Source organism: Cyrtonyx montezumae, unplaced genomic scaffold (genome assembly GCF_038088225.1).
Source record: "Cyrtonyx montezumae isolate F1298 unplaced genomic scaffold, pur_monq_1.0 scaffold_2, whole genome shotgun sequence".
NCBI classification, from domain to species: domain Eukaryota; kingdom Metazoa; phylum Chordata; class Aves; order Galliformes; family Odontophoridae; genus Cyrtonyx; species Cyrtonyx montezumae.
Genome location: NW_027071936.1, coordinates 1644062 through 1665621, shown reverse-complemented (window position 1 = coordinate 1665621; position 21560 = coordinate 1644062). Strand labels below are relative to the sequence as shown.

At 44.1% G+C, this 21560-nt stretch overlaps 1 protein-coding gene across 1 annotated transcript in view; it reads left to right on the top strand.

Annotated features, from left to right (window-relative positions):
* Positions 1 to 481: 481 nt before the first annotated feature.
* CPE (carboxypeptidase E) overlaps positions 482 to 21560 on the top strand; it is a 44402-nt gene continuing 23323 nt past the window's right edge. Inside the window, exon 1 of the mRNA XM_065736223.1 lies at positions 482 to 782. Within this exon, the coding sequence (XP_065592295.1) occupies positions 494 to 782 (289 nt within the window). The 5' untranslated portion in view covers positions 482 to 493. The remainder of the gene's footprint in view (positions 783 to 21560) is intronic.

Below are 21560 nucleotides of genomic sequence, written 5' to 3'. Positions count from 1 at the left end.
GGGAGCAGGGATTTTGGCTCTGAGTGATGACTGTGGGGTGAGGAAACGACGTCGGCATACCGAAAGGGAGCTCATGTGAGAGTAGGTGGGCTGCTGTGTGTGTGTCATGGAAGCATAGGTATACAGAGGGGAACTACTGCTCCAGGTCCGAGTTCCTGATGCCGGCTGGGTTTGCCAGCTGCTGTCGCAGAAGCGTTAGAGTGGGAAGGAATCTTTATAGACCGTTAAGGACCCTTCAGTCCACCTCCCCTGCGCTGAGCAGGGCCATCCCCAGGTGCTCAGAGCCCCGTCTGTCCTCACCTCGTCTGCACGCAGGACTGGGGGGGGGGGGGGTCTCGCCCACCACCTCCCTTGCTGTGACAAGCTCCCTTACGTCCCCTCTCCTATAAGAGCGCATCTCGCGGGCACGCCCCGAGCCCCTCCCGCCTCGGGTACCGGCTCCGCTCCGCGGCCCCTCCCCGCCGGGCGACCGCAGGCGGAGGAGCAGTGCGGGATGGCTGCTCGGGAGCTGCGGCTCTTGCTGCTAACGCTGGGCGCTCTGCTCGCCGCCTGCCGGGCTGCCGAGCCCGCCTCGGTGGGAGGCAGCAGCCGTCGGAGGCGGCTGAGCTCCGAGGACGGCATCTCCTTCGAGTACCACCGCTACGCCGAGCTGCGGGAGGCTCTGGTGGCCGTGTGGCTGCAGTGCCCGGCCGTCAGCAGGATCTACACGGTGGGGAGAAGCTCCGAGGGCCGCGAGCTGCTGGTCATCGAGGTGTCCGACCGGCCCGGAGAGCACGAGCCCGGTAAAGGGATGGGGGCGGGCGGTGCGCGGTGGGGTGGGGGGGAACGGAGCGTTCCCTCCGGCTCTCAGCCGCCTGCGGGAGCATCGCGATGAGCCCCATGAGTCCTTCACAAAGCCCCCCCCCACTCTGCAGGGCTGCAGCTCTCAGCCCGCAGCGGCACATTGGGGGGAGGGGGGGGGCTCGGGGTCACCTGGGGAAGGGCAGCAAAGCTTGGACCCGCGCCCGCCTGCGCTGTGCTCGTCCTCAAAGCTGCTCACGGCATCTGTGCTGCTCCGTTCCGCCCCGGTGCGATGCCGGTGATCGCGTTGGAGGCGTTTTCTCCTTAATAACACGCCCTTTCTTCTGCTGTGTAATTAAAAGGCAGCGCTGTGCGTTTTACCCCGCGTGGGAAGGAGCAGAGATGTGGGAGCTGTGCTGAATCGGGGGGGGGATCCTGCTTGGCTTTGGTGCAAAGCAGGAGCGTGGCAAATGCTCCTCCATCCCTGCTCAAGGCCAGGCTGCGTGGGGCCCTGTGCGTCTGAGCTGGTTTGGGACAGCCCTACCCACAGCTTGGGTTGGGGCTGAATGGGTTTTGACCTCCCCTCCAACCATTTTGTGGTTCTACAAGGCAGGATATGTGTCACGGGGCTCGTGGGTAGGTGAGATACACTCGAGCCACCATGAAAACGTGCAGAAATGTCCACCCCGCTCTCTCAGTGACCAAACAAATCTGTGGGGTGTCTGCAGAATGCGTGTTGTACTGAGCAAAGAGGCTTTGCACTGTGCACGTCAGATCCGGTGCATACGTGCATCTGTTACTAAAGCATATGGATGGTGTGCTCACGCGCAAGCACCCGAATCGCCTCTGAGCTTGGAGTATCAGTTGTTTTCCTCATAAATCTGTCATATTTATGCGATGCTTGAGAACAAACTCATGGGAAAAGATTCGTCGAGGCCTCAACTTTTGATGGGATGAACGTATTTTGGGCTGGAAGGGACCTCAGAGCTCGCCTGGCCCCCAAGGGGCTCGGTGGCTCCCCGTTGACTCTGGCTGCCCAGGGCCCCATCCAGCCTGGCCTTGAGCTTCTGCTGGGATGGGGGGCACACAGCTCTCTGGGCAGCAGCAGCAGCGCTCACTGCCCAAATCTGGTCAAGCAGAAGACAGCAAGGTGAGATAAAGTGAGGAGAATGAGATGGTGGGGAACTGAAGATGCACTGAAGGACAACAAAGAGCTGTTGACAGCAGAGCGTGCGTTAGTTGTAGAAAGGAAATAATACTTTGCCTTAACTGCTGTGCAGGGACTGCTTGTGTGAGAGACTCCTGCTTTGGGTGTCTGTTGGACAAACACCCAGTAGATGCTGATCCCTGGAGGCGTTTTGTAATTACCACTAGCTCCTTTTTTCCTTGCTCTCAGAACGTGCATGTGGACAGCTTGAGTTATTCACTGGGCCCCTTTCATGTTTCCCAGCTTGGCAAGATATTAATGCAGCCTGAATACGGTGAGAGCTTGTTACTAAAGCTGGATACGAGGGAGCAGTCCTAATTTCTGCATGCTTAAGTGACAGTTTTTATCAGTGCTCTTTCTGAAGAGAGATGCTGAAGGATACCATCTCTGGTAAATGAGAGCACGGCGAGTTTGTGTTCACCCAGCCGTGTCTCTGCAAGGCTGGGTTTGCAAATGCTATGAATGTGTGGATGTGAGCAGAATGCTTTGTGTCAGGTGTGAAGCTGTGTGTGCTCCATTCGTAGAGGAGCCCAGGGCCAGGCTGGATGGGTCCTGGGCAGCCTGAGCTGCTGGGAAGCAGCCCTGCCTGTGGCAGGATGCTGGGTGGGCTTTGAAGTCCCTTCCAACTCAAACCCTTCTGCATTTAAACCATCCTTTTGAGTCAGTGGTTCAGCTTACGAATCACAGCTAGTTGGCGATGCCATTCACGTCGCTACTGAAGTGGATGGAAATTTACAGTAAGTGTGGTTAGGCCGCTGTCCTCGTCAATCTCTGCAGCGTCTCCTGGAGCTGTAATGCTCCTCCAAATTGTTTCTCTACCTGAGGTATTTAATGTCTTCAATTTTTTGCTAGGAGAGTTAAAAAGGGATGAAGAAAGGCTGTGTGTTGCCAGCAAAAGCACTGTGGATCCCAGCTACTGCATGGAGGAAGTTTCTCTTTTATTTTGTGGAACGGTAAGAAAGACAGATGATGCTCAGTAAGAGGAGCTGTAGCCCTTCATGTGCTCTCTGTCTGTACTCCTCCTCTGGAGGAGAGGTTTGTGGCCATGTGCTGTCCAGCCAGCTGGGAGCCACAGCTCCCCTGACAACAGCAAGCAGCAGAGTGTTGTCAGGGGACCGTGGGGCTCAAGGAGCGTTTGGACAATGCCCTCAGACACAGGCTCTGATTTTTGGGTGGTCTGTGTGGGGCCAGGAGTTGGATTCTGTGATCCCTCCGGGTTCCTCCAAACTCGGGATGGTCTGTGATTCTGTGGCTGTACCTACCTTAGCTGTGGGTCTGCTTTAGAGCACAGTGCATGGGTTGATCAAACCAACACCATTTGGCCAAGGTGGAAAGAACTGTTTTCTTGATGAAGACATCCATGTCAGTGCACTGATGTGAAGATCCAGCAGAGTTTTAAGGCACCTAGGAAGTGTGGCTCTGACCCTTGTCAGCACTCCCAGCCAACGCGGAATCACGCAGTGCTTCGCTCCAGGAAAAGTAATTTATAAACAGAAATAGTGGAGAGAACAGTGAAGTGTTTCAAAGATAAAGCTCCTTGCATGCTTGTTTCCTGTACCATCGCACTACTAGATAACCAAATAACATGCCATGCATTTTTCTAGCTGCAAGATATGTCCTCCCACTTCTGTGTCCCTTCAAAGCAAGGGTAGTCCACGGTGCAGTTCTTTCATTGGCACATTGCTGTCCTTCAGCTTTGTGAACTGTGTATTCCTTGCACATTTATTACTCAGAGTGAACTTATTTTGGTAAATGAAGGCTTTGTGGCTTTGGCTAGCTCTGCGTTTTGCTGAAAGGAACAGCTTTAGCAAAATTGAGGTGGGGTGGACTCCAAGACCTAAATACACGTTTCTCACACATGTAAAAAATAAAAATAAAATTATAGCTTCAAAGTCTACGGTTGATCTGTGTCGGATCCTCACCTGGTACAAGCTAGGGGATGGTGTGGTTTCTTCTTTGACCCAACAAATGAACATCCACAGATCCAACCGGAGGAGGGTTGTAAATCCTAATGTGCGAGGCCAAATGTGACATCTGCTCTGAAGAAGCCTTCTTTTAAGGGAGGAGAATCCGAGTTGATCCCTTTCAGAATGGAATTTCTTCTTTCTTTTTGGAGACATCAGGATGTAGCAGGGTAGAAGGAAGAAGGATCCTGAGGGGTTGGGTGTGGGACTGTCCTATGTTGCTTAACAGAGGGAAAAAAGGTGGTCTCGTGTTGAAGAGTGTCTGCCTTCCTGTCCTGTTCTGGTATGCTCTCCTCATCTGTTGGATAAAAACATCCTCCCTGTGTTCCGCTCAGGTTTCCACCTATGTGACAAGGCATGTTCCAGATCCTGGCTGTAGGTTAGCATGCAGTGCTGCCAGGTGCTCCGTGTGCGAGCCTGGTAGACACCATATGGCTCAGCTTTATGGTCTGTCTCCAGGACACGGTTCCTCCCTACCTCCTCTTGTTTTTTCCCCGTAGCAAGCCGCCCCAGCACTTGTGCTAGCAGAGCTATGTGAGCACACGTATTGTGAAGAGGAAGAGTTGGGAGCTTTTATCCCTGTTTACCTGCTGTGGGTATGTAATTTATTTTTCTTGGGTAATCTGCCTTGATTGGGAGGTACCAGTCTTCCCTTTCCTTGCAGTGCTGCTGGGCTAAGTCATAACAGAAGCACTTGTTTGTGGGTTTGCCATGTGGTACAGTTAGGGGAGCAGATCCATGGTGAAAATAGTAGGAATCTTATGGTGGAATCGTAGAATGGCTTGGGTTGGAGGGCACCTCAAAGTCCAGCCAACCCCAACCCCTGCTTTGGGCAGGGCTGTCTTCCACCAGCTCAGCTTCCCAGGGCCCCGTCCAGCCTGGCCTTGGGCAGCTCCAGGGATGGGGTACCCACAGCTCCCTGGGCAGCTGTGCCAGGGCCTCACCGCCCTCTGAGTAAGGAATTTCCTCCAAACATCTAACCTAAATCTCCTCTCTTTTAGTTTAGAGCCATTCCCCCTTGTCCTATCACTACTAGACTGTGTAAAAAGGTGATCCCCCTCCTGCTTGTAAGCTCTCTTCAAATACTGGAAGGCCGTTTGAGTAGTCGTGGGAAAAGCCATCAACTCACAGAAACAGAGGATACCGCTAATGTTAGCCAGCACAAAAAGAACCTCCCCCATAACATAAGACCCTCAAACAGCGGAGCTTAAGAGCCAGCAAGCTCATCTGACTTGAAAACTGAAGAATCGTCTGAAATAGATGTAGCCATGGTGACAGAGAGGCTTAGCAGCCCGGGACTGATCTCATTGGTCTGCTGCTAGCACGAGTCGCTTGTTTGAGCAGCATTAATATGTTGTCTCACACTGCTTTATATGCTGAGACCATCTGGCATCGGCAGCATTTAAAGGTACAGTTGTGCTGCGGAAAGGCTTGGCTCCCATCGTCTGATTTCTGCTTGTAAGACAAGTTAGAATAGTTTGGAGGTCTTGCAAAATCAGCCTCTCGCCCTGAAAATATTCTGAGAAGTCAGAGCACGCACGGAGCTGAAGTGAGGCCTTGGGAGGCCACGCTGAGTATGTCTGGAGTTTGTTTTCTTGTTGGCCAACGCACATTTAAAGCATTCTCTGCACAAACATGCACCTGTGCGTGTTTCTTCACATGTGTGCACGTGGGGCTGCCTGGGGCGTGCGTGGAGCAGGCATGGGGTCTTGTTGCTCACTGTGTGCTGAGAAAAGGTACCGTACAGAGTTAATGGAGCCAAATGAGGCTTGGCCAACAGATGTGCTGGAGTCTGTGCTTTCAAGAAGTGAACTACTTCAGTTTACTTTTAGTTTTGCCATCTCATGTTGAATCACAGAACTGTAGGGACCTCTGGAGATGATTGAGTCCATACCCACCCCTACCAAAGCAGCTCCTCAGCCCAGGTTGCACAGGTGGGCGTTCAGGTGGGTCTTGAGCACCTCCAGAGGAGACTGAAGGTATGTTTTGCAGTGTTTGATAAGGAGAGTTTTGTAGAGGCCCAGTGAACCATATAGCAGACTACTGCAACACATCTCTGATCTATTTATAGCTGTGAGTCTTCATCTGCTTCCCTTAATACTACTGTAGTGTGGGTGTTAGCTTCCAAAGGAGCTTATGCTAGAGCACTGACATTGCACAGATGCTTGTGAATTTAGGTTTTCATTTCTCTCTTTCATTTTGTGATTATTATTATTATTTTTTTTTTTTGGGGGGGGGGAGCTGATTTTTATTGTGATGCTTGATTACTGGGATTTTCTCCCCAGGCAGAGTTGAGTGGACAAAGGGTGACCAAATACTAGCTAGAAAACTCATTGCAGCCAACGAGTGCCAGCACAGAGCTGTGTGTGTGGGCTGAGTCTTGTAGAAGTAGCGGCAGGGAAAATTAGCCAGCCTCCAGTCGAGACTTAAAACGAAGCTGAATTTGAAGTTAAATCTTGATAGCAAATGCAATGTTTTTGCACTTTCTGATTGCTGACATTCTGTACTTACTAACGAAGATGCGTAACGGAGGGCTGCAGAGGCTGAAGAGAGATCTGTTGGATAGCAGTGATGTGCTGTGTGGCACAACAACAAAATGAAACAAAGGGCTTGGGAACTATTTCAGAAACCCTTATGTTTTAAGCTTTCATTTTGGAGCTCTGATTTTGATGCCAAACAAATTTCTTCTGATGATTTCACTTTACATCAAGTTCCAAGAAATACATAGCCATGGATGTACTAGCTGCTTTAAATAGCTTTACCATGATTACATTACATGCTTAATGTTTTTACAGCTCAGTCCTGTTTCCAATCTGTTAGAATGAGTCTAGATCTCATGAGGAATGCCAAATAGCCTATCTTCCCACTCTGCTCCCAGGTCCCAGTTTCTTGTTTGTAAATCAGTGCATGACTGCAGGCTCTTGGACGTGCCTAAACTCACAATTACTTCATACGGGCACCCAGTGGGCAGTGTAGCCTGGTCCAACCATGGGGATGATTGTAGGCCCTGATAGCAAAGGTCATAATGCACCCACACCCCCTTAGCAGCGTAGGCATGACCGCGATTGCTCATCTCCAGTTTTATAATCAGAAGCTAGAGTTTCTTGGAAATCATTTGTACTTTAAAACTTAATTTCTACAGCCAGCTATTTTGGCCAGCTGCTACATCATTCCTTCTCAGTATTCAGTGTGTTTTACCAGACACTGAATTTTGACAAATTATTATTTACGGTCTGATAATTAACTCTCCTCTCTCCCCTTCCCTTTTCCCCCATTCATTTCAGTGAGTGGAACACTGCTCCCATTCCTACTGCACTGCTATAGTGCTTAAATGACCCTCCTGCAGCTATTAAACTGCTCATGGATTGTTTCACTGTGAGGAGAGGGGATAGAATTGAGAAACTATAAGATCTGAAATAGTGGTTGGGTTGCTTACTGTCTCGCTGAATTGCAGATTTCAGTGGCTGTCTGAAATGGAAGTAGCTGCAACTAGGCTTCCATCTCCAGAGTGTCCGACACGATTCTTTAGATTTATTATTAATGTGAAGTGGAATCAGCATAGATGAATTTGTCATACACCTTACAGGCAAAAAACAAACAAACAAAAACCCATGGTAGGAAGCAACCTGGTTCTAAGGAGGAAGGAAGCTCTCTAGGAGAGCTTTGCCCCACCTATAGGAGGCTCTCCAGCATAGAAAACAAGATTCAACTTTTCCCTTTGCTTGCTTTAGAGGAGGGGTAGCCTGATTTCTCTGCAACCATCCTGCTCATTCCCTTTGGTTGGTTAACGTTGTTTTCCATCATCAAAAGAGTGGCAGCGTTGATATTAATGCAGCATTAAGTTCTCTTTGTGTTTACTTGACAAACTGGATAGCGCATGATTTCTTTAAACTCAGTGGGCTAGTTGCACTCAGTAAATACGTGTTGGGTTTTGCTTTTCTTTCAACTGTTTTGCAGTGCTGAGAAGCTCTTCAGCAGTCAAAATTAATCAGCAAGGAGATCTGTGTGAGTTTCAGCCCTGTATGCAGTGAAGTCCACTAAAGCTTCGGCAGGGACGGCAAGGGGTCCAGGGGGATCAAGGGATCGTTGGGTACCGTGGGCAGGGCAGCCAAGAAGCAGGCAATGTTCATTCTGCTTATAAGAGAATGAGCCCCAGGCCATCTGGAATTTGTTTTTTTTTTTAGTATAAAAAATACACAAATTAACAGGCAATAATGCTTCACCCTGTGTTCGTAAGTCACTCTATATCGTTAGCAGTGTGTGCAGTGAAAGGTCTAACAAGAAGCACAATAAATGAACTTCATGTTGTTTCCCTTGTTTCTCATTGGTAACACAGCTAATTTGTGGTGTTCTGCCTTTCTTGGTGTTATTGGCAAAGCCTCCAGTCTCTGCGAAATTGATATTCTGATCTATTTTGTTTCCTGTTTATTTGGCTATCCTTAGCAAGCAGCAATTAACGTTCAGACCGCTTTGAAACAGCCTTTCTTACTAAGCTCTTGGAGAGTAACAGAAAAAAGCAACTCTCTTCACGCTGGTTTTTATTTTCAAACCCTTAAAATGTACTCCTTATTCACGTGCATTTTACTCTATAGAAAAACTGCTTAGAAGAGGGGGAACGTGAAATGATCCTGTCGATACAAAAATTAACAGCCTAGGCGTGTGTGCATTTGAACTGTTTTGAAATGTCAAAAATCACTTTGAAGTGTCAAAATTAACAAGTCGTGTCAGTTTCGTGTGTATATCTTCGTTTCTGGATTGGTTGATTGGTATTGGGAGTGACTGGGAAAACTTCACCTTGAAGACATTTTCTTAAAATAGCTTGGCTAAATAAATTTGAATAGAAATGAATAAAGGTGTAGACTTTCTCTGTTATTATTTAGAGTTTTAAGCACGGAGGTACTTTAAAATGCAGGTTTGCCGTTCTTGGTGCGCGCTGCCTAACAAATTTTCCAGTAGTCTTTCAGCAGGTGATTTTCTGGCATACACTGACACATCTTCCCAAACGTAAAGCATTACTCTATGTTTTAGGGAAAGATCTTGAGAACTTTGGGGCAATTCCCTAGAAGTTTCCTTTTGGAAGGAGCAGCGAGGCACTGGAATGGGCTGCCCAGGGGTGTGGTGGAGTCACCATCTCTGGGGGCGTTCAAGAAAAGGGTAGGTGTGGCACTGAAGGCCTTGGATGAGTGGCATGGTGGTGATGGGTTGATGGTTGGCATGGATGACCTAACTGGCCAGTTGACATGGATGATCTTACTGGTCTTTCCAGCCTTAATGACTCTATGAACATCAAACATGCAATTAGACGTAAACTACCAGCGAAAACATGATTTGGGAACTGCAGGCTAGAATAAGGATGCCGTTGCATCTCATTGAATATAACAAGAGAGACCTGTAGGGCCTGGAGGCACACTGAGGAGACTGAACAGATTGCCCGGATCTCATGTGAACTACTTAAGAAACAACAAGTCAGATGATCAAGGCAAACTGGAATACCATGGGTAGGAGGCAGATTGAAAGATGCCCCTAGGAAATGCAATTTCAAATGTCTGCATTGGGCTCAGAAAGCCTTTAAAGTTATACTAAGCCTAAGCTGTGCTCAAGTCAAGAGCTTGCTTCCTTTGCAATTCACTAATTTCAAAGGGAAAAAAAAAAAAAGCATAAATAACTATAAAAGGAAGTAGTTTTGGAGAATGGGAACAAAAATATCAAAGGTGACTTTCTAGAACTTTCTCATGTATTGAAGGGGTAAAAGCAGATAGGTTAGAGGCACATGGTGCATCTTGAATAACTGTTTTATTTCTTTCTCTGCAACTAGAGAAAAGAAATAAAAGAATCTACCTAATGCTGAAGTCTGAGAAAGCTCTTTAGATAAAAAGAAACAAAAAAAAATTCCTCCAAGAGTGAGTGTGTTGCTAGGTGAACCGTTGTGATGCAGAAGCAGAAATTGTTTACTGAGCGCCCACTGTTCGAAGAAAGTTCTTCTGTGGGCGATATCAAAAGGGAAAGAAATGTTTTGATGCCAGTTAAAAAGATCTGTCCACGTTGTGAAATTTCTACGGTAGTGTCTACTCCGAAGAACTGTGCCAAGTCTATTTAACACGACCCAGGCAGACTCTTAACTTGCTGAAAGTTAAGAAGACGTTGAAGTATATTTTCGTTATTGCTGGATATTGATCTATGCATTATATATGCATGAGAAACACAAGTTTGTTCAGAAAAGAGGAGAAGAAACCCATTTCTTTGTATATGCCTACCAAATATCTAAAAGTACAGATGTACCAAAGGCGTACTTGTGCCTTGTCTAGTCAAGTGTCTGCATCCAGTAGTGTTGATGGAAAGACATTAATAGAGGTTTTCCTACGTGCTGGTAAGAGTTTCTCCTGAGGTTCATATGGGATCTCTGGGTGTTTGTTTGTGTTCTTAGCTTGTGCTTAAACTTGCATCTCCATTACTGGAGATTGACTCTTAGGTAAATTAAACTTGTCCGTGCTGTGGTCATGTTCTCAATTACAAGATTTCCTAGAGGACTGTGCTTGCTGAAGGTGAAATTTGGAGAGGGAACTACAACAAACAGCCTGAATGTTCACTAAGATTGTGTCGTGGATATTTTGATGACAGAGATGACTTGATTATGTTTTTTTGGTAATATGGAGGCTGACACTCTCAGGAGGAGGAGAACTTCATCAGTGTGAGACATTAATTGCCGAGGGGATGGAGGTGCTGTAATGTACTCTCTAAGAATAGGAAAGTAAAGGTATCCTTTGTTTAAGGATAATAACAGGCTGTGTTGATCCCAGTAATATTATGGGAGTGAATTTACTAGATTTTCCTGTAAACATTGTTGTGAAATAATATCCCAAGCTATGAGATAGTGTTGGTGCTCTCCTTTTCCTGTTGATGCCACTTCATTAGCAAACTTCTTAAAATGTTTTTTTCTTTTCATTTCCCTAATCATTAATATAATCTATTAAAGTTGTCAAATTTAAAAGGATTATAATTAATAGGGTTATAATTACTTTGATTTAGTTCATGTTTTTTTTTTTTTTATTTTTCTTCGAGGAGAATTGTTAAAATATTTCTTAACTATCATTTCAAAACTTTTTCTCTATTCTTTCCTTCCCTCCTTTGTTATTCTTTTACTTAATTTTTTGGGGGTCAAAACTCTGGAAGGAAATTCCTGAGCGTTTCGTTTTCCCATGTCAGTACTGAACTCCATTTGATGTGTTGACTCATAATGCCATCCAAAATATCACGGCTGAAGTTTCAAGCCTGTCTCTGTGGAATTTCCTCAGGAACCAGGGATCATGAACAGTGTTTGCAGATACATTCTATGGAATTACGTTTTGCTGATAAGTGGCATGTAAACAATGAATTAAAAAGTGTTTATAATTAATTATTGAATGTTTTCTTTTTTTTACATAATCAGAAGAAGAGAAAGAACTGGGCAATACTTTCATTAGGGTGAAATCACAATGTATGTGATATTTTTTATTAATTTTACTTTCAAAAATGACCTGTACTCAGCGCATGGTTTTTGTCTGTATTGTGGATCAAAGCATCACCGTGAAGGATATCTTTCCCTTAATCAATTTAGCTCTAGTTAAAACAAGGATCGATGCGTTTTTCCTGAGTGGTCAAGTCAACACAACAGTGAATGAGCTGAATTTTGTGCAAAAACTCACACTCTGTACAGCTACTTTAATTGGAAACTGGTTGTAAGACGTTTTTTTTCAGGGGAAAGCATATTAAAAATGTAAGAGAGGAAGGTTAAATATAGTTCAGGAGGAGGACTGTTTTATTTTAAAGCACAAAGCTTGTAGAGCTAGAATCATTTCATCTTCTGACAAGCAAAACTGGGACAAAGCAACACTCAAATGCTTGTGTTGCTCCATTGGTCCCTAGCACTTGAAAAAGAACCATTTGTGATCTTTTGGGAGGCTATGAACTACTTACATTTTACCACTTGCCAAGACCATTAAGAGAATAGATGAAAGTAGATTAATTTGGCAGTAACTTAGGAGACCTAGGTTCTGCTTTCTAGGGTTTTTGGCAGGTCTGCAGTGAATAGAAGCTAATTACAGGGCCAGTTTATATATTTTGGAGATGATTTTTTTTTTTTTCAGATCACTAGCACAACAACTCCGCAGATATTTTGCAGGTTTTGATCACGTGCAAAGAATGGACCACTGTGGATGCTGGAGTGTCTCAGGGGCACTGGTGACTGGTCTGTAACTAGGTTAGGGAAACACTGACCAGTAGTCCAATGCTGCTTGTTGCTGAATTGAAACACAGCACATGGGGCAGGTCAGTGTCCCATCCCCAGTGCTGTGTCCAGGTTGCTGGAACCTGGTACCTCCATCTCTTCCTCTCTGAGCCTTTCCTCTATGAGAAGGGAGGGATTTGCCCCCTGTGCAGGTTATCTTCGCGCTTCTCTGTTCCAAGCACTGTGACATCCTTCTCCCTCCTCATTTACTTCTAAATCTCAAATTTCTTCGAAGCAGACCTTTGCTTTTCTGGAAAACATCATCTTGAACCATGGAGTAACCTTCTGGGTAGATGGCTTCATTTCAAAGTGCTGCTCCCCAGCTGCTGTGCTTCTCCCTTTGCTCATTGACAAGCCTTGCAGCAGAACTGAACTTGTGCCTTCCAGAGGCTGATGTGCTGTAGTATTTCTTATTTTGTCCTGTTGTCTGCCTGTGGAAGCTTATCCTGTTCATGTTTTCTTCCCTGTAATTGCCTTTATTAATCGACCTTTTATGGCAGCTCAGCTTATCTCCCCTGATGTCTGCAATAACTTCTGAAATGTTTTGGCTCGGTGGAAAAAAAGTCCAGTGTGATTATCTTCTTCATTGTGTTTTAACCTCAGGAAATTCTGGCTTCCCATTCCCCAAACTGAGAGACACGTAAGCACTACTGAAGCACACTGGCATTTGTATTTCCAAAGGAAAAATCTTAGCTTGTATGTAGTATCGTCCTTCTAAAAGTTTGTTTTAAACTTGTGTGTTCTTTGCTGCTAGTAGTTTAAACATGCCTCTCTTCCATTTCTGATGTTCTGTAAAAGATGGGATAAATTCAAAACCCAGAGGCGTTTCTGAAAGAAGCCGATGGCTTGGAAACTGTCTTAGTGAACACACGTTTATGAAATGGTTTAAAGATGACAATGATAATCCTGTAGCCTTATAAATGTTTAGAGGAAAAAAAGCGTATTTTTCCATATTCCCTTGGAGCCCATTATGAACTGAAATGAAGTTTGTGTGCAGTGCAACATGAAGTAGGATTTCTCTCTTCTGTAAAACAGAACTGTCCAGTTCTTGCTTCGTGGTTTTGTGAATGGTTATCACAGAGACATTTGTGGGTACATTAGTCAAAATTCAGTCAGGCGTGGTGATAACAAGTCCTTGATTCTCTTGCTGCTGTCTAACTCTTTCCTTCAGTGGTAGATAACCATATGGAAGAAATTTTTTCATCTCCTTGGTCATGACTGTAAAAATGGAAGGCATACTGTAGTTCTTCTTGATGGCAATTGAAGTGCCACACGTTGGAGAATGAAGTAGGTCCCCAAATCTGCACCTAGACTCCTCTGCACTTCAGTGGGAGAAACTTCACAGAATCTTTAAGTGTATGCTTCTAGTATGACACCATATCAGCTACACTGAAAGACGTGGAGTTAGCTTGATTCACTACCAAGTGTCCTTCCTCCAGAATAATTTTGTCAGTCGCTGATATTTGTGAAAGTGCCTACGTGACGATTTGTATGAGAAAACATAGTTTTATGACTCTGAACCTGCACGGTGTGGCAGGTTCCATGTTCAGTATCCCAAGGTATAGAATATCGATGCTAAAATAAAATCTAATTTCCTATATGTGACGGAGCAAATACGTCTAACGCACAGGAAGCACTTTGTGGAGAATCTTTCTCTCCTCTTCAGTGCTCTGAAATTTATCTTGTCGTTGGTGATGCGCTGTTTTCAGGCTGAGTTGTTTATGGCAGACACATCTGTGTTATGTGGTTGCTCATCAGACCAGCGATGTGCTCTCTTTGTGGCTTGCTGCCACCCAAACTCAGCTGTGACCATCATCTTTGTTTGTTGTTGATTCATAGCTGGTACCTTGGTGCAGTTAGACCTCCAAGCACTTACTGATATTCCAGCTGAGAGTGGAAACACATGAGAAAAAGCCCAGCAAGGCTTATCAAATGCACAGAGCAAAATCCTTTCTCTGCGAAATTATACAGCTCACCCAATAAGTAATTGGGGAAAACAAAACAAAACAACAAAAAAAAAAACATTTTACTTTCCCAGATCTTGTCCACACACTTCTTAGGTATGAAGTATCGAGAGATCTTGCACTTTTCTTTCCAACATCGATCTTGATTCTGGAGCTCAGCTGTGAAAAGCAGTGCAGACGTTGCCTCCAGTCTGTTGCATCTCCTTTTTTTCCCCCAAGATGGGGATTGTTGTGTTGAATCACAAGATGTTATATGGAGCGTGTTCTCTGTTTGACAGAGAAATGAAAGAGGAAGAGAGAGGTGAAAATAAATGGCAGTGAGAAAGCTGTATCAACCGCCATGAGCATCGAGTAGCTCGGTGCAAGGAATATGCTTTTGGTGGTCAAAAAGATAAAGAGAAACAACCTGGAAGGCTCGTCAGACCTGAGAGTAGTCAACAAAGGGCATCAGGTAGGCTCAAAGTTTGTCATTTATAAATGCACAAGTAAGTCTTGGAGAATATTTTGGAGCAGAATTGTCTGATGGAAGAAATACACATACGGTATCCAGGTAGACTTTGCCAGCTCATCTGGCTTTTTCCCTGATTAAGTTCACGAAACCTGCTTGTCTTTCACTCTTGTATGCTGGGATGCTTTATGAGATTTAAATAAAAATGCACGTGAACGGCATAAGGAAAACACTGCATCTTCTTGAGTTTTGTCTGATTTACCTGGAAAAATATTACGTTCATTAGGTGTGACATCACTACTCTCACAAAACTTGCCTTTTCCTTTGTAGGTGGGTTTGTGTGCATGTAATCACAATTCAGCCGTCCAAAAATATAGCCACAAGATAGTGCATTTCCTTCCTTCCTTTGAAGAGCACATGGCTGTAAAGCACAGTCGCAGCACACAGCAGCTGAGCATCGCGTGTTGTCCTGTTATCTCCTGTGTGCATCGACGTGAAATCAAAATGACATCTGCTAGGGTGTTTCTATTGTGAAAATCTGTGGGGAAAAAGCTCTGTAGGACTTCCTCTGTCAGTATTCCCCTACTTTTATACTAATTACACCGTCTGCTGATAATCATTTTGAATGGTCTTACTTTTCTTATACAAACCTCAGTTTCTTATTGTGGTACTTAGGGACTTGAGATAGTGGGCAATATTAGAGGTGGGTGGACGGTTGGAAGAGATGATCTTAGAGGTCTTTTCCAACGTTAATGATTGTGATTCTTCATTTTCTTCATTAGGTGATGAAATGAACTTTTCCTTAAGAAAAACAGTGCACGTATTCATTCGTCTGAACAAACATTTCAAATGTATTATTCTGCCTATTTGTGGAGGTTTCTCTGAGTTCAGTGACTTGGACTCCTCTTTCAAATATTTACTTTTCTCATGGAAGTTACCAAAAGCAAGGGAGGAAGAGGGGTTAATGAGATCTACAATGAGATCACAGCATGCCTAGTGCTTGCCATATGCTTCTATTGTCTTTCCTTCCTTTACGCAGATAGCAAATACTCCAAGAGCAGGTATGGTCCGTGTTTTGTTTGTTCAGTGAGGGCACAGTGGTGTCTGTCCTGTTACAGGGGCTATTAAGGATGGGTGATAATGGTATTACTGCTTGTATGGACAGTATTGCACAGCTGGAGTGGTGGCTTTGAGTAGTGTGTAATTAAAGCGTGGTGTGGCTTGTGACCGTGCCTTGTAACCATGCTTACAGAAAGAAAGCTGCTAGTTCAGAGAGCAGCTTGGAAAAGAAAAACAAGCCAGCCTGTGATTTAGTGAGCATCAAAATAAACTGTATAGATTTTTTTTCATGTTCGTATAGACTGGTGATGGCCAAGCAGTCTAAAATAGCAGTCTTTTTTTTTTTTCTTTTGAGGAATAACATTGTGGCTAAACTACTTTCCTGGTAGGAAAGAACTATAAAGCAAAGCATGAGCTGCTCATAACGGTCACGTGTAGCACATAGCTCAGAAAGCCTGGTAAGTTCTAGTTTCCTGTATTATACTGTGTTGTATTTTAGCTTGGCAATAAGTTATGTGGCCTTGACAGAATAACATCCTGATGGGGGTCTGGAGGTAGTTCCTAGTCAGGAAATTCATGCTGTTAATGCAATTATCTCTCAGTTCTTATTTTTCATGCCATAAAATGCCTAAGTTTGCCCTCATATTCTGCTTCCTTTGACACTTTGAGGTGATTTTATTTGTTCTAATGAGACCTAGTGTGCAATGTGATGACAATGTTGTTCCCAATGCAGAATACTTTATTAGCAAGGCTGAGTTTTGAGGCAGTTGTTTCCTTGGGCTTACGCTAGTAGACTAACTTGTCCAGCAAATGAAGATGACTACAACAAATTTGTACCCTGTAAAACTGAGGTCTGCTTTGTCTTCTGAGGCAGAAAAGAAGCATCATTCTCTTAGCACTGGAGAGCTGACTTAACGTAGTAATGCTATAAATGTAATTTTACTTTCCATCTCATTTTCTTAATTAAAAGAAAGAAGGAAAATTAATTAATTGCGCTAACCTCACTGTGCTTCAGTGCTGTTGATTACCAGATATATGTCTGCAAGCTGCTGGCTAAATGTCTACACCCCAATGCTGGCTAAATGTCTACACCCCAATGCAATGAGTTTTGCAGTGGTACTTTGTATGTACCTTTTCCAATAAATTTTCAGATAGAATCCTAATTCCTAATTTCATCTTGCCTGCTGCAAGATGTTCTCAAGTTTTTGTCATTCTCTTACTTGTTATCTCATAACATGGATCGTAACATTGGATAAGGAAAAGGCTGAGGTTCTCAATGCCTTCTTCACATCTGTCTTTAATAGACAGAGCAGTTGTCCTCAGGGTACTTTTCGCCCTGATCTGGAAGTCCGGGACGGGGCGCATAATGCACCCCCTGTGATCCAAGCAGAGACGGTCAGAGATCTGCTCCTCCATCTGAACTGCCACAAGTCCATGGGGCCAGATGGGATCCACCCAAGGGTGCTGAGGGAGCTGGCAGAGGTGATTGCCGAGCCGCTTTCTGCCATCTATCAGCATTCCTGGTTATCTGGAGAGGTCCCACAAGATTGGAGGCTTGCCGATGTGACTCCCATCTACAAGAAAGGCCATAGGGAAGACCCGGGGAACTACAGGCCTGTCAGCCTGACCTCGGTATCAGGGAAAGTTACAGAGCAGATGATCTTGAGGGAGATCACACGGCACATGCATGGCAACCAGGGGATCAGACCCAGCCAGCACGGGTTCACCAAGGGCAGGTCGTGCTTGTCCAACCTCATCTCCTTCTATAACTGGGTGACCAGACAGGTAGATGAGGGAAAGGCTGTTGATGTAGTCTACCTGGACTTCAGCAAGGCCTTTGACACGGTCTCCCACAGTATTCTCCTGGGGAAACTGGCAGCCCGTGGTGTGGACAGGTTCACTCTTCTCTGGGTGGAGAACTGGCTGGAGGGCCGTGCCCAGAGGGTAGTGGTTAATGGAGTTAAGTCCAGCTGGCGTCCTGTTACGAGTGGTGTCCCCCAAGGGTCAGTTTTGGGGCCCATCTTGTTTAATATCTTTATTGATGACCTAGATGAGGGAATTGAGTGTACCCTCAGTAAGTTTGCAGATGACACCAAGTTGGGAGGATGTGTCAAACTGCCTGAGGGTAGGGAGGCCCTTCAGAGGGATCTGGATAGGCTGAACAGCTGGGCTGAGCTCAATGGGATGAGGTTCAATAAGACCAAGTGCCGGGTCCTGCACTTTGGCCACAATAACCCCATGCAGTGCTATAGGCTTGGGGCAGAATGGCTTGAAGACTGTAGAGAGGAAAAGGACCTGGGGGTATTGGTTGATGCTCGGCTTAAAAGAGAAGTCCTTGAAAAATTAGTTTTCCGAGTTACACAAGTGAAAAGAAAACATCTTAAAAACCTGCTGTGTTACGAGGAGCCACATCTTTAATGCCCAGGTAATTTGTAAGTAGGTGAGAAGCTTTTTCTAGAAAAAAAAAGCAAAAAACCAAACCAAGACAAAAGAAAACCCTATGAGTTAAATTTTGACAGAAACCAAATATAAAAAAATTGAATTCAGAAAGTTCTTTTTTTCAGAAATAGGGAGATGATCCACTGGACCACATTGCCCAGGGCCTCATCCAACCTGGCCTTGAACACCTCCAGGGATGAATAATCTACAATTTCTTTGGGCAACTAGAGCCTCACCAGTGCCTCATCACCCTCACAGTGAAGAATTTTTTCTTATTTCTAATCTAAATCTCCTTTTTTTTTTTTACTTTAAAGCTGTTATCCCTTGTCCTTTCACTCATCTCCCTGTTGAAGAGTCCCTCTCCAGCTTACCTGTAGGCTCCCTTTAGATACTGGAGGGCTGCAATGAGGTCTCCCTGGAACCTTCTCTTTCGAACAGCTCCAACTCTTTGTGTTCATGGAAGAGATGCCTTCTCAGTGTTGCTTTGGCATGAGACTCAAAGGCAAACTCCTGGACACGGGCTTCACTTGAAGCTCTAGACTGACCCCTCTAAAAATGCTGTGTTATGTTTAATGTACTTTACTGCTTCAAGTTTGATACGAAAAGATGATAAAACTGAACTTTCAATGTTTTTTTCAGTGATAGTTTTTGCTACTAGCAAAGTTAAAGAGGAGAATATTTTATAGATACAGACACCTTTGTTATTAGAAAAATAGCCATGCCAGGTCAAATATCTCTAGGATTTTTGGGGGAGAAGAAGAAAATCAAGCACTATACTTCCTACCTGTTGGGTTAGTAGTATGTCTTGGGGAATTTTATGTGCTGGCTTCTCGTTCCCAAATATGTTGCTTTTCATTAAGTACAGTATTCAGTGGACAATGTGATAATCTTCAGTCTCATTCCCTTCACATTTCCTTGTTACTATAATCCAAACACACTTTTTAAAATAACGTTTTATGTTTTGTAACTGTTTTTTTTTTCTTTATTCCTTAGCAGGCAGCTGGAAAAAAATATACTGAAACATGTTTTTGGCAGTCCTCATGCTGTGATCATAAAAGCTAAGGCCAGGATGAAAGAGAAAGTTAAGTAAAAGTGAATATAAAAAAGAAATACAAAATATGGCAAAGGCTCATACTTCAGGAAACAATTCACACAACTTTGAGCTTGTATATTAAAGCAAAAAATTATAATCTTATGATAAGGAAGGCTTTTCTTTCACATTGCTTGGCTAAAAAAGAATGAATCACTGAATTGTAAGGTGTTGAGGCTTTATTGAAGATAGGGAATAGCAGATTGTTTACCAAAGGGTTCAGTTTCTTTCCATCTCGAACTCATGTGGTTTTGATTTTGTTTGAGAACAGTGCCAAATCTGTCTTTACATATGATTTTGAATTATCTGCAAATGCAATTTCTTTAGTTAAAATTGGAGTCGTACTTTAGATCTAACAAGTGAACAGAAACATGAAAAATATTTTCATGACCTGGGGATGACCTCTCTGGTGCTACAGTTTCCCAGTGAAGGACATGTGTGTGTACCTACCTTTCTTGGCCCTTCACTGGCCTTTCTCCAGTATGTCCATGTCCCTGTTGCATGGGAACTCAGCATTCTGGAGTCTTATCAGTGAAGGTGAGGTCTACCCATGCAGTTTAAGTGTGTTTGTATTACCTGGATCTCTGTGAATTTGTTGCTAAACTTACACAGCCTTTAAATTCTCATTTCCATGTAGGAATGTGTTGTTTTTCTTCTCTCTTAGCCTCCTAGAGCTACTAGTAAGGCGTAACAATAGGGCACAGAACAATTTTCCTTTTAAATCACTTTTCAATAAAAGCTTCACTTCCCATCAAAATTACAGTGTCTTCTTACCATGGGATTTATTTTTTTCATTTTCTGAGGAAAAAAGAAAACTGATGCCCAAAGCCTCAAAATGAAAACATTGCTGTAGAGCTCCTTAGGAGATCCATTTTGGCTATGTTATGCTCTCCTCTGTGAAACACCTAGTTACCTTCTTCATGGGCTCCCAAGCCATTGGGAATTGTGCTGTGCACAAGAGAAGTCATTTCCACCATCTCAGAGTATTGAATATTTGTTGATAAAAGCACAAAATGCATGAAACCAGCCTATAAAGAAGTGCTAGAGTTTGTTTTCTTTTTCATCATATGCCCCTCTAACATTTTACACCTCCGTTAAATTGAAATAAAGCACTGTAAATCTGGAAGATAGGGTGCAATTGCCCTTTTACTTCCACCTCTTCAACATCTGTCTGGAATATGACAGAATGTTTCAGCAATTGGTGTTTTTTTGTGTCTTTTTAAAGATATGAACAACCACACAGGGGTCATGGTGAATGCACTAAAACTGAAGCCAGATAACAGAAACAGAAGTCCTTGGGACTCTAACTAGTGAAGGAATTTTCCAGTAGTTAGCGTGCATGTATTTGCTAATGTGATGCTTGCTCTTCTGAAAGGAGAGCTTGTCTGGTGTATGACTAGTGACACTGCAGAAAAAGAAAGTTTCTACTGGGATGAAAGAGACCACGGGAGATGGATTTGCTGTAGCTTTTTGTAGTGCACAGAGGAGATAATAATTAGGCAGTTCTAGGAAGGGCTCTTAGTTTTTGATCCTGCTGATCATTGTGCTTTAAAATGTGCTTGGCATACTGGAGGCACAGCAGATGTAGCTGTGGGAAATGGCTGTTTTTTTTTAGCTATCTTTCCCCAGTGGGATGCCCGTGGAAAGGCTGAAGAAGGTACCAAGCTTTTATATTTGTTCCCTCTGAGGAAGAAAAATCTTGTTTCTATGGCACTGAGTTCTATGTCTCAGAGCAGATCAGAAAGCTGTTGCAGGTTTTTTTTAAGCATTCGTTTCTCTCTTTGGAAGGCTGTTCTGTGCCTTGCAGCAGTACAGCTGTGCTGTGGCTTGCAATGCTGACGTCATGGTTCACATGTCTTTCCTGCAGGGAGCTCCTTCATCCAAATGCAAAACATACCTGAAAAGCCTTTTGGATCCACTCCCTTCCGCTATTGAGGTGAATAGTCTGTCTGGTTCACTTATCTGCATCATTATTCTTGAATCAACAAGCTATTCTATGATTCATTTCTTCCTTTTACGCACCAAGCTTGATTGTACTTGTACCAATTGCCTTCTCACCAATTTAGCTTGTACTGCCATAAGGCATCATCAGCCTTCTTCTCATTTTTTTTAGAGTTTAAGATGACAGCAGATATTTTTTAAAGGTTAACTATATTTCAAACGTATGTGAGTGTGAAGTCCCACCTCCAGGCCCGTGTTTCTACCTGAAATGGGTATGGACAAATTATTATAAGTTCATAAGTTCATAAGTTCATAAGGTTGGAAAGGACCTATAAGATCATCTAGTCCAACCATCCTCCTATCACTATCTCTACCCAACTACTAAATTAAGTCCTTTAGCACCTC